The sequence below is a fragment of the Solanum tuberosum genome, unplaced genomic scaffold (assembly GCF_000226075.1).
Source record: "Solanum tuberosum cultivar DM 1-3 516 R44 unplaced genomic scaffold, SolTub_3.0 scf00356, whole genome shotgun sequence".
Classification (NCBI taxonomy): Eukaryota; Viridiplantae; Streptophyta; class Magnoliopsida; order Solanales; family Solanaceae; genus Solanum; species Solanum tuberosum.
The window spans coordinates 23,444-37,165 of record NW_006239279.1 but is presented as its reverse complement, the minus strand read 5'-3'; the positions used below and the strand labels follow the sequence as shown (position 1 = coordinate 37,165).

The 13,722-nt window shown below is 37.9% G+C and overlaps 1 protein-coding gene across 1 annotated transcript; it reads right to left on the bottom strand.

The window, feature by feature from the left end:
• Positions 1-8,534: 8,534 nt before the first annotated feature.
• On the bottom strand, positions 8,535-9,289 carry LOC107063421 (uncharacterized). The gene is made up of 2 exons (XM_015315296.1): positions 9,187-9,289; positions 8,535-9,130 (listed from the first exon to the last, which is right to left on the bottom strand). Exons 1-2 carry the CDS (start codon positions 9,287-9,289, stop codon positions 8,535-8,537), a joined length of 699 nt encoding a protein of 232 aa, XP_015170782.1.
• Between the last annotated feature and the right edge of the window lie 4,433 nt (positions 9,290-13,722).

Genomic DNA, 13,722 nt, shown 5'->3' with positions numbered 1-13,722 from the left:
ATATATTGGACTGGGTGTTACATTCTGACTCACTAATTGGGATTGGGTGTCACGTTCCGACACACTAACAGTTTGGTTACGGATTCCATGAGAGGACCATTGGATTGACTTATTTACTTGTATTGAGAATTTGGAATTGTTCATTGCTCCTAAAATGATAACCAATGTGTTTAAATATTATGTGCATGTCATATTTACTATGTTGTGACTGCTTATATATGTTTCGATTACTGGAATAGCCGTGTGATCCTACTAATACACTGTGGTTGTGTACTGATACTGCACTTGCTCGTTCTTTGTTGAGTACATGAATCTTCAAGCGGCTACAAACAGACCTCATTTAGGAGATCGCTGATCGAGATCAAATTCAAAGGTGAGCCAATTCTTTCGGGCTGCCATGAGTTCTCATTCTATTTAGTCCATTTATGTCCGGACTTAGACTAGTACTTTAGATATTCGTTTGTTTAGTTTCGGGGTTATACCCCTTGTTCTTAGACTTGTCGTTTGTAGAGTTTTGGTACATTAACTTTCAAGTTCTAGGTGTTGTTTTATGCAATGTTTGGTAATTGTTTTGTCGAACTTCGGAGTTTATGGGAACTCCATTTTATTTCTACATTTAAACTTGCTTTTTGTATCTTTAAATGTATAGCTTTGGGGTTAGTTGGTTAGTAGTAATGGTTTTCCCACCGAAGGGTTAGTGTAGGTGTCAATCACGACGGTCTGGGTCGTGAAAAAATTGGTATCAGAGCCTTAGGTTCGTTGATCTCATTATACCAAAACGAGTCTAGTAGAGTCTTGCGGAACGGTACTGAGATGTCTGTACTTTTTTCGAGAGGCAATAGGACTTTAGGAAAAAAAAAAATCTTGTCATCTGTCGTGCTATAACTCGATTCCAATTGGCATCTGGTGATCCAAATTGGTATCTAATCTCCTTCATTCTTCTGTTCGTAGATGGTTAACACTAGGTATAAAGGCGTCAGGCTCGTCGCTCCCATCAATGAGCCAACTGAGGAATCCACAACGAGAGGTCACGGTCGAGGTAGGGGTAGAGAAAGAGCAAGGGGCACATGCCGAGGAACGGTAACACCCACTAGGGGTGGATTACCAGTCAAGAATGCTTCTAGATATGAGGTTCCTCCCGCACATCAAGAAGAGGTAGAAGAGAATGTGGAAATCGAGGATGAGGAGGATGTTGAACAGGAATAGGATGCACAGGCTAGGAATACCGATATTTCTCCCTTAGACCCAGTGTTAGCTCATCAGATCATGTCTTTTCTGAAATGATTGGTTGGTCCTAGAATCCTTCTAGCAGTGCAAACTACTCAAACTCCAATCAACCCCCATTACTGTTACTAGTGTGCCTAATGCCTTTTTCCGTTGTTGGGGTCCCGTTATGACTGGTAATGAGCATGAGACGTTGAGTAAGTTTCTGAAGTGGAAGTCACCTATGTTCCATGGTTCTGAGAGCGAGGACGCCTATGAATTCATCTTGGATTGTTATGAGAGATTGCACAAGTTACATATTGTACACCAGCATGGGGTAGAGTTTGTGACCTTCTAGCTTCAGCGTGAGGCTAAGAAGTGGTGGAGGGCCTTTGTGGAATGCAGATCGTCAGTTTTACGTCCACTCACCTGGATACAATTTCATGCTCTATTTCTGGAAAAGTATGTGACCCGAACTTAGAAAGATCGTAAGAAGGATAAGTTTATGGCTTTGGAGCAGGGTGATATGCCTGTGGCTACTTATAAGGCTAAGTTTCATGCTTTGTCTAGATATGCAACGTAATTGGTGACTACTGAGGAGGAAAGGATATGTCTATTCGTCAAGGGGCTGAACTCCGAGTTACAAGTATTGTCTGTTCACATGTCCTCTTCAGGGAAAAGTTTTAATGAGGTAACAGATTTTGTGAAGAATGTGGAAGGAGTTAGGCGTGATGGGCATGCTAAGGCGTTGGCTAACAATGCTAAGAGCACATACAACTTTCAAGGTTCCTACTCCAGAGGTTTAGGGACGCCGACACTTGTAGCCTGGCCAATTCAGTCCGTCATGCCCGCTTCTACAGGTAGTTACTCAGGAACTCCACATCAGAAATTTATTCAGGATAGCCAGGTAGCCGCACCTTCGACGGGCATCATGCCGTATTTTGACCGCACTTGTTATAATTGTGGAGAACCTGGGCATATGAAGAGAGATTGTCCCCACCCACATATATTTGACCCCGTGCAGCAGCAGACTAGAGCAGTGGTACCCGCAGGCAATAATAATAATGGTAAAGGGCGTCCACAAGGTGGTCAAGGGGAAATTAGTGAGGTCGTGGAGTCCGGGGAAATTGGAACGCAAGAAGAGGACCAGTGCAACCAGGCAAGGAGGTTGCTCGTCAAGATGACATGGCTCAGTGTTATGCCTTTTCGGGAAAGACCGAGGTTGAGGTGTCTGATGTAGTGATCACAAGTATTATTCTTGTCTTGTCTGTGACCGGATGGTTTCTGTCTTGTTTGATCCAGGTTCTACTTATCCATATGTGTCAGTTCAGTTTGCCTTGGGATTTGATATGGTTTGTGATATATTTGATGCCCCCATCCATGTTTCTACCCTAGTTGGAGAGTCTGTCATAGTCACTCATGTGTATCGTGTTTGTCCTATCTTGTTTATGGGTTTTCAAACTTGGGTTGATTTGGTTATTTTGGATATAATTGAATTTAATATAATCTTAGGCATGACTTGGTTGTCCCCCTATTATCTTGTGTTAAATTGTAATGTTAAGTCTGTGACTCTAGAGATCATGGGGAAGGGGTGTACAAGCCTAATCCAGTTAAGGTCATATCCTCCATTCGGGATAGGAAACTTGTGGGGCAGGGGTGTTTGGCTTATTTGGCTCATATTCGGGATGTTGAGGTCGAGTTTCCCTATATTGAGTCTATTCCTCTGGTGTCAGAATTTGGAGAAGTGTTTCCTACCGATTTGCCTGGTATGCCTCCGGATAGAGATATAGATTTTTGACTTGGAACCTGGTACTTGCCCTATCTCTATTCCTTCTTATCGCATGGCTCCGGCGGAGTTGAGAGAGCTTAAGGCTCAAATTCAGGAACTTCTTGATAAATGTTTCATCCGTCATAGTGCTTCCCCGTTGAGTGCTCCTGTCTTGTTTGTTAAGAAAAAAGATGATAGTATGGGGATGTGCGTAGACTATCGCCAATTAAATAGGGTCACCATTCGGAACAAGTATCCACTACCTCAGATAGATGATCTTTTTGACCAGTTGCAGGGAGCATCAGTTTTCTCTAAGATTGATCTAAGGTCTGGTTATCATCAATTAAAGATTAGGCCTAAGGATATACCAAAAACGGCATTCAGGATCCGCTATGGGCACTATGAGTTTCTAGTGATGTCGTTTGGGTTGACAAATGCGCCTGCAGCTTTCATGGGTTTGATGAATGGTGTGTTCAAACCATTTCTGAATTCGTTTGTTATTGTTTTTATTGATGACATTTTGGTTTATTCGAAGAGTGAGGAAGAACATGTTAACCATCTTCGTATAGTTTTGGGTGTCATTGGGAGACAAAAGTTATATGCTAAATTTTCCAAGTGTGAGTTTTGGTTGACTTCAGTTACCTTTTTTGGACATGTAGTTTCAAGGGAAGAGGTAATGGTAGATCCCCAAAATATTGAAGCGGTTAAGAATTGGGTCTGGCCTAGTTCTGTGACTGAAATTAGGAGTTTTGTGGGGTTCGCTAGCTACTATCGTCGATTTGTGAAGAACTTTTCTTCCATTGCCACACATCTAACAAGGTTGACCAAAAAGGAGGTACCTTTCGAGTGGACTGATGAGTGTGAAGAGAGCTTTCAAAAGCTCAAGATTCTTCTGACCACAACACTTACGTGGGGGCTTGTTCTTATTTTACCGGAGGGGGTTGAATTAGCTCCTCCCGATCGTATCTCTCCCGAGATAAAAGAAAAGATTGGCAATTTTTCTTGGCACTACCGGTGGAAGGTAAGGATTCTATTGTTTATTGTGATGCTTCATATGCGGGTTTGGGTGTTGTGTTGATGCATGATAAAAATGTCATAGCTTATGCATCACGGGAGTTGAAAGTATATGAGAGAAATTACCCGGCACATGATTTGAAATTGGCAGCTTTAGTGTTTCCTCTCAAGATCTGGCGGAATTATCTTTATGATGTCAAGTGTGAGGTATTTACTGACCACTGTAGCCTGCAACATGTATTCACTCAAAAGGTTCTAAATCTGAGACAGCGAAGGTGGATAGAGTTACTCAAGGATTATGATGTGACCATCCAGTATCATCTGGGTAAGGCTAACGTAGTGGCAGACGCCTTAAGCCGAAAGGCGATGAGTATGGGTAGTCTAGCTTGCTTGGGTGTATCCAAGAAACCTTTGGCTAAGGAAATTCGAACCTTGGAGTCTAAGTTCATGCAGTTGGGCATCTCAGAAATAGGTGGGGTGTTAGCTAGCATTAAGGTTAGGGCCACCTTTATTGAGGAGATCAAGGCCAAACAATTTGAGGATGAGAATTTGAATGAGCTTAGAAATAAGACACTTTCTGGTAAGGCACAAGATATGGTTCTTGATGGGGGGGGGGGTGCTTAAAGGAAGAATTTGTGTTCTTTGGTGGACGACTTAATTCAAAATTTATTGATAGAATCACTTCGCGGTATTCCATTCATCCAGGTGTGACCAAGATATACCAAGACTTGAAGCGACTTTATTGGTGGCCTGGCATGAAGAAAGATATAGCAGAGTTTGTGGCTAAGTGCCAACAAGTAAAATATGAGCATCAAAGGCCTGCAGGTTTGCTTCAGAGAATGTCAATTCCGGAATGGAAGTGGGAAAGGATAGCCATGGATTTCCTGGTTGGTCTCCCCAAGACTTTGGGGAAATTTAATTCTATTTGGGTAGTAGTTGACAGATTAACTAAGTTAGCCCATTTTATTCTGGTCAGAATAGACTATAATGCTCAACAGTTGGCTAAGGTTTATGTGAAAGAGATAGTGAGGCTGCATGGGGTGCCCCTTTCTATCATCTAAGACGATGGTACGCTGTTCACATCCAAGTTTTGGAGGAAATTACATGATAAGTTGGGCATTAAACTCACCTTTAGCACCGCCTTCCATCCGCAAACGGACGGGAAGTCAGAGAGGACTATTCAAGTGCTAGAGGACATGTTGAGGGCATGTGTGATCGACTTTGGAGGACATTGGGATAAGTTCCTACCCTTGTGTGAGTTCTCCTATAATAACAATTACCACTCCAACATTGATATGGCACCATTTGAGGCACTTTATGGGAGGGGATGTAGATCAACCATAAGATGGTTTGAGGCTGGAGATGTGAAACCTTTGGGGGTTGACTTGGTGAAGGATGCTCAGGATAAGGTAAGAAACATCCAAGCTAAGCTCCTAGCAGCCCAAAGTCGACAAAAAAAGTATGCAGACCATAAGGTAAGAGACATGACATTTCAGACTGGTGAGAAAGTTCTTCTTAAAGTGTTACCCATAAATGGGGTGATGAGATTCGGCAAGAAGAGCAAGCTTATTCCTTGGTATATTGGACCCTTCAAATTATTGACTGTGTAGGGCCAGTGGGCTATAGATTGGCTCTACCTCCAAACTTATCTGGAGTTCATCCAGTATTTCATGTGTCCATGGTGAAGAAGTATCACGAGGACGGGGATTACATCATAAAATGGGACTCAATTTTGCTAGATAAAGACATTCATTATGAGGAGGAACCGGTGGAAATTCTTGATCGCGACATCCAAAAGCTGAGGACCAAGGAGATAAAGTCTATGGATGTTCAATGGAAACATCATCCGGTGGGGGAAGCTACTTGGAAAACTGAGAGGGACATGTGAGACAAGTATCCCTAGTTGTTCAACGATTCAGTTACTACTCAACCCTTACTTTAGCCAGTCTTTCTTAGTTGATCACTCGGGGGTGAGTGATGGGTAAATTTGTATCTATTGTAACGATATGATTCCGTCGTTGGGGAAAAGTCAATGGAGAAAGAATTGAGGCTAGAAAACTTTTGAGTAGTAACTTGGGAATTCCTAGCCTAGTCCAGATTTGGACGAAATCTGAGTCAGTGAGGTCTAGGGAAATCTGATAATGAATGAGAGATTTAATAATAAATTTGAACATATGAATAGACAACTAAGACGTTAAGGAAACCGTATGACTTTACGAAATCGAATTCGAGTGAATAGAACACCCGAAATTGATCTTAGCGTGAAGAGGCTATTTTTGAATGTCATGGGTTGAAGGTGCACTGTGAAATGAGGATTTGAAACTCTAATTCCGACGTTCTTTCTCCGCTCAAGCCGCCAGGGCAGGATTCATTCCGCTAGGGCGGGATGGGGTCCGCTGTAGCGGGTCAATCGCGACTTAAGTCGACAAAAAACCCCAATTTCATTATTTTTCCGCAAACTTTGTTCTTAAGAGTTAGGAGATGACCCCAGGTGATTTCTTGACAGTTTTCCATGACTTTTGGTGCTAAAGGTAATGATTTTACTCCCCTAATTCGTTTTTCGATCTGTAGAACTTAGATTCTTGGGTAATTATCGTTGGGGGAGGATGTTGGCCTGTTTATGGTGGGAAAAATCCTTAGATACACCTTAGGATCATGGGTTTGGTCTTGGGTTATTGGGTTTGTTATAATTCGGGTAAATTAGACTTAATTATTGATCTTTGCGTTAAATTATTCGTTTGTAGACCAAGAACAAGAAGAAAGAATCCGGAAAGGGAAGGCTCAAGTGTCTTAGGAGGATTCAAGCTTAGTTTCAAGGTAGGTGATGGTTTGATTTCATGTTTGTGTGTTGTATGTTAGTATTCACTTCATTGTAATGCATGTATGTATGTGAATGAAGCACTATTGATCAAACCTAATGTAAATGAGTATGATGAACGATTGTATGCCATGAATCAACACTTGATTGTATGATTATGAGAATGTATATTGTGATTGTGATTGTGGTATGTTTATTGGATCGGGTGTTACGTTCCGACACACTAATTGGGATCGGGTGTCACGTTTCGGCAGACTAACAGTTTGGGTACGGGTTCCATGAGAGGACCATTGAATTGTCTTATTTACTTGTATTGAGAATGTGGAATTGTACATTACTCCTGAAATGATAACCAATGTATTTATATATTTTGTGCATGTCATGTTTACTATGTTGTGACTTCTTATATATGTTTCGCTTACTGGAATAGTCGTGTGATCCTACCAGTACATTGTGGTTTTGTACTGATACGGCACTTGCTCGTTCTTTGTTGAGTACAAGGCATCTTCAAGCGGCTACGGGCATACCTCATTTAAGAGATCGCTGATCGAGATCGAATTCAAGGGTGAGTCAATTCTTTCGGGCTGCCATGAGTTCTCATTCTGTTTAGTCCATTTATGTTCGGACTTAGACTAGTACTTTAGATATTCATTTGTTTAGTTTTGGGGTTGTACCCCTTGCTCTTAGACTTGTCGCTAGTAGAGTTTTGGTACATTGACTTTCAGGTTCTAGGCGTTGTTTTCCGCAATGTTTGGTAATTGTTTTGTCGAACTTTGGAGTTTATGGGAACTCCATTTTATTTGTGCATTTAAAATTGCTTCCGTATCTTTAAATGTCTAGCTTTGGGGTTAGTTGGTTAGTAGTAACGATTTTCCCACCGGAGGGTTAGTGTGGGTGCTAGTCACGACGGTCTGGATTGTAACACACAACCAATAATTTAAAGCTCAAAACTTGAGCTAAAATGGTAACTGTTATTGCGAGTACAATTGAAAACAAAATCTTGAACAATAAATTGTACTTTAGAACTTAGAATTATTTTCTATGAAAAGGAAAATAAACAACCAAACTCTAAAGCAGCTGAAAATCCCGCAAAAGTATACCAAAAAACAAGCATGGTAATTTCGTTAACTGAGGAAACAAAATCCTAAACTAATGGGTAAAATAAATTTAGAATCCTAATTGCCGTATATTACTATATTTCATATTTATATTTTATAAAATAAATAATGAGAAAAGAAATCTACCTTAAAAGTTAGTGCTAGTGTAAAAGTATGTGCAGCGAGTTAATCTCAAAAATAATAATACCCAATTGGTATTGCTCTTTATTATTTAATAAGAATATATTTTTCCTACTTTCCATTTTTATAACCTAAAACTAACTTTTACGAACTAAAAAGCTTAATTAAAACCCCAAAAAACTGGTGCCTTTTTTTAAAATCCTTAATCACATAGTAAACACGTAAGTTATATTAAACCAAGAAACATTAACATAGGAAGGAATTCTATCACCAAAAAAATTAACAAATAAAAACATTCTTATTTATTCAAATGGTACCAATTTAGCATGTCAAAAGCAAATACTTAAGTACTAGCATCTTCACTAATGACCTGGAAAACTCTGACAAGAAATAAGTCATGATTACAATACCCTTTACCCACAAAACCCATTATTATTGGTTATCACTACCTTGCCAGATTCAAATGCAACTTTCACCCCACCTTTCCTAATAATCACACTGAAACCAAATTGGTTCGGATACTAGGAACATTCAACACTTCAGTTAATGGCAACATTTTTTCAGATGTAAGCTTAAGAAGAACTTTTTCATTTCCAAGGACTTGAGTGATTGTGGAATCACCAAGATACACAACTTCTTCTCCTTCATTGACTAGGGTGTAAGACACAAAATCTATTTTATTGGCACAAATATGTCTAGTAGAACCTGAATCTATCATCCAGTCACTCACATTGACCACAATTTGGGAAATGACCGTCACAATGATATCATCTACTTCTGCCAGATTTACTCTTAGCTTAGCAGGATTGTCATTTTTTCCAACTTTGTTTCTACATTGAGCTGCATGGTGGCCTGGTTTGCCACACACAAAACAATTGCCTTTTTTCTTGAAATTTTGATTGTTGACCCTTAGTTTGTAATCAAGTTCTTTTCCATACATGTTATCTTTATTGCGAGACTTATTGTCTTCCACAAGATTGACTTTTGTAGTGGTTTCTTTTTCTTTTGCAGAAATCGATTGTTTTCGATTGGTATCCTCAGTGATGATGTGTTTCACCAAATCATCAAGAGATAATTGTTTTTTTTGTGCTGCAATTTTTTTTTGTAGTCATTCCAAGATTGTGGTAATTTTTCAATCAGCATACCAGCCACGAACTGCTCCAGTAAAATGATTTTTTCTGACTCAAGATCTTCAACTAGTTTGTGAAACTTATTGATTTGTACCTTCACATCTTTTTCCTCGATCATCTCCCATTTGTAAAAATTACCAATAACAAACGTTTTCTTAGTAGCATCGACAATATATTTAGCAAGTAGCAATTCTCAAATCTGCTTTGATTCCCTATTAGGACAATACATATCGAACAATTAATTAGAAAGAGTATTTAATATTGTGTGCTTACATACCTTATTTGCATAAATCCACTGATTTAGCTGTTAAGACACAGATTAATCCAGTTGAATCTATTAGCACAGACGCCACTCCATACATGTCAAGAGCAGAGAAAGTACGTTCTTTCCATCTCTTAAAATTTTGTCCACTAAAAACTTCCACTTTTTGAACATCAGGGAAATATTTGGTAAAGCTGTATGAAGGCACGACATGGACAACGCAATGAGATGTTTGAGCAACTATAGTGGTACTATCAGTAACAATAAAAGATGGACTGTTTCCGTGAACCATGATAACAAAATAAAATATCATTAAGATTGTTGGAGAGTATTAGAAATCACGAAAATCTGGTAGCTTGAGGCATGCCTATGGCAATGTCCTTAAGGATATTTCACAGGTTAAGGTGTATTCCCAGAATTCAATAAGCTCTTCTAGTATTAAACCTAGGAGCCAGAAACTAACAAATAAGGTATTTTACTTAAAGAAAACCTAGCAAATAAAATAATAAAGACAAGTTTTCCTTGTTATTCTTTTTCCACATCTTGGCTAAAACCATAAATTTATAGAGATCACAAATTGAGAGCTCCAAATATGTGCACAAAATGACATTCAATGAGTAGTAATGGCCATAAAAGCGACTAATTCCATATATTTCTTCAAATCGGTGCACAATCAATTTCATAAATGCCATAAAGGCTATTAATTCACTCCCATAATAAACCAAATAATCATTGGCAACGTTTTGAATGATACTTAATAGAATATCATCAAGACTAATATAATATGAGGCAATAATATATAATTAATTTTTTTTTACTAAATTTAATAATAGATGTAAAGAATTTCAAAGATAATTCTTATACTCTTTAAGATAATAAAGATATTTTATCAACATTTCTCTCATAATTTCAGGAGTGTTGGAGGAGCCGGAATGATTCATTGATCAATTTTGAGAGAATGAGAGATTGTTGAAGAATTATTTAGTGCTTGCTAATTTATATGACTCATTTTTTGTTTTAGTCAGTTGAAAAAAGATATATAATTAGCGATTTAATCCTTAGTTAAATTATTTATGGACTTCTTAAGTCACTACAACAATAAAAATGAATTCGAACAAAATAATTATATTCATCTATAATGCATTAAAACTGATTTTATTTTCAATAAAAGTACATAAATATTATTCGTACTATTCATTAGTCTATTTGTAGAACATTCTTATATACAGGAGGTAGCACTATCTCCAAGAAAGCTATGGTATTCTAGGAACAATTATGTTTGCCATGAATAGCGGAAGGCTCAATATTCTACATGTCCAAACATGGAATAAAGCTGTGAAAGATGTTGTGGAATCGATGCTTAAAAAAAAGAGGGCATGTTATGGTTAAATGAATGCATACCTATTATATCAAAGGCCAACACATATGAAAGTGTTGAGTAAATCAAGCCTCATGGATGCTTAAGAATATTTTAAAAGTTGCTCAAGTAATGGAGGAAGTAGGTTTACCTATGCGCACATACTGGATCAACATGCTTCTCTGTGAAGCAGGTGTATGCAAAACTTAGAGGTACTTATCAGAAAGTATATTCGAGGAGACTTGTATGCAATGATTTTGTAACAATCGGGTTCCATCGTTATAGAAATTCCAACGGGAGAAAAATTGGGGCCGGAAAAACTTTTCGTAGTACTTGAATTTTCCCAACCTTGTCCAGATTTGGACGAAATCAGAGTCCTTGAGGTGTGGGGAAATCTAGTAACAATCGGGTGGAGTAATTATAGTTTTGATTGCATGAGTGGTTAGATAACTTTTTAAGGAATCCGTACGACTTTACGGAATTGAATTCGGGCGAGTAGAACTCCTGAAATCGGTCTTAGCGTGAGAGGTATTTTCTGATTATCGTGGGTTAGAGATGTGTAGTGAAAGGGGATTTTGGAATTTCTTCAGTTGACTCTCTGGTTCCGTTTGTGCCGCTTTGGGGGAGTCTGGCCGCTACAGCGGGACATAGGGCATTGTGACGGGTACGACGGGACTTAAAATTGTAGAAAAGGATGGATAGCTGACTGGTTTGAAAATGCCGCTCTAGCGGGATTTGATGTCGCTCTGGCGCCGCCGCTACAGTGGGATGAGGGCCGCTGTGGCGGGCCAGATGCGACTTAATGTCGTTAATAAACTCCTAAACGACCTTATTTGGCACTTTTCAACTTTTAGAGCTAAGGAACGACCCCCAGGCAATTTCTACTCATTTTTCACCATTCTTGAGACTAAAGGTAAGCTTTTCACTCCCCGAATCCATTTCTCGATCCGTAGAACGTAATAGAATGGGTGAATATTGATGGGGAAGGTTTTGTTATAGATTCTATGGTGGAAACAACCCTAGTTTGGATGTTTGGGATCATGGGTTTGATCTAGGGTTCATAGAATTGTTATAGTTTCGGGTAATTAGCGATTGTTTGTTGATTTCCGTGTTATTGTGATTGTTTGTAGACCAAGAACAAGCAGAACGAATCCAAAAAGGAAAGGACCAAGTTTCTTAGGGTTTCAAGCTTGTTTCGAGGTAGGTGATGGTTGTGATTCTATGTTTGTGTGATGTATGCTTGTTCTTCCTTTATTAGGATACTTGTGTATGTATGAATGTTGCAATGTTGATCACACTTGTTGTAAATGAGATAGATGAATATCATTGCCATGAAATCATGATGTAAATGTATGATCTTGATGATGTACTTGTGATTGTGATTGTGATTGTGATTGTGGTGTGTGAATGAGATCGGTTGCCACGTTCCGACATAACTAACTTGGATCGGTTGCCATGTTCCGGCATAAAAATGGGATCGATTGCCATGTTCCGGCATAAATATGAGATCTATTGCCACGTTCCGGCATGCTAACTGTTTGCGTTTGGGTTCCATGAGAGGACTAATGATTTGTGATAAATGTATATTGATGAGCATGTAGATAATATTGTAGACGTTGATATATATGCATATAATTGTAATGTTGTTTGACTTGTTTATGTTGCACTAATGGGATAGTCGCGTGATCTTACCAGTACATTGTGGTTGTGTACTGACTATGCACTTGCTCTTTTTTTTTTTTAGTACATGGCATCTTCACACGACTACTGACAGACCTCGCTTAGAAGATCAGTGATCGTCGCTTCGAATTCAAGGGTGAGACAATTCTTCCAAGCTGCCATGGGATTATCTCTCGTCTATGTCCATCATTTCCGGACTTAGATAATTGTTCTAGTTAGTTGATTAGTTGATTAGTTGGAGATTTATCCCTTCTTGTTTAGACTTGGATCATTTGTTTAGATGTTTTGGTACATTGACTTTCAAGTTCTAGGTATTAAATTTTCGCATTTGTTAGTTAATTAACTAACAAATGGGAAAATTTAATACCTAGAACCTAAAAAAATACCCCATGGATTAAAGGAAGTGAAAAAATTACTCAAAAACTAGAAAATGTTAAGGAAAGTACCCATAATATAGAATTAATTATATTTTCAATAGATAAATTAAAAATAATTCAAGAACGATTAGACACATTATATAGTGAAGACCCTTTAAAAGGATGGGAAAAACATAAAACAAAGGTAAAAATTGAGTTAATTGATGAAAATAGTATAATAACTCAGAAACCATTAAAATATAATTTTGATGATTTAGCAGAATTCAAAATGCATATTAAAGAATTACTAGAAAATAAATACATCCAAGAAAGCAATAGTAAGCATAATAGTCCGGCATTTATAGTAAACAAACACAGTGAACAAAAAAGAGGAAAAAGCCGTATGGTAATTGACTATAGAAATCTAAATGCAAAAACAAAAACATATAATTATCCTATACCAAACAAAGTATTAAAAGTAAGACAAATACAAGGATATAATTATTTTAGTAAATTTGATTGCAAATCAGGATTTTATCATCTAAAGTTAGAAGAAGAATCTAAAAAATTAACAGCTTTCACAGTACCACAAGGATTCTACGAATGGAACGTATTACCTTTTGGATATAAAAATGCACCAGGAAGATACCAACATTTTATGGATAATTATTTTAACCAATTAGAAAATTGTATAGTATACATAGATGACATATTATTATATTCCCGTACACAAGAAGAACATATAAGATTATTAGAAAAATTTATACATATCATAACATACTCAGGAATAAGTTTAAGTAAGAAAAAAGCAGAAATAATGAAGACCCAAATAGAATTTCTAGGAATACAAATAGATAAAAATGGTATAAAAATGCAAAACCACATAGTACAAAAAA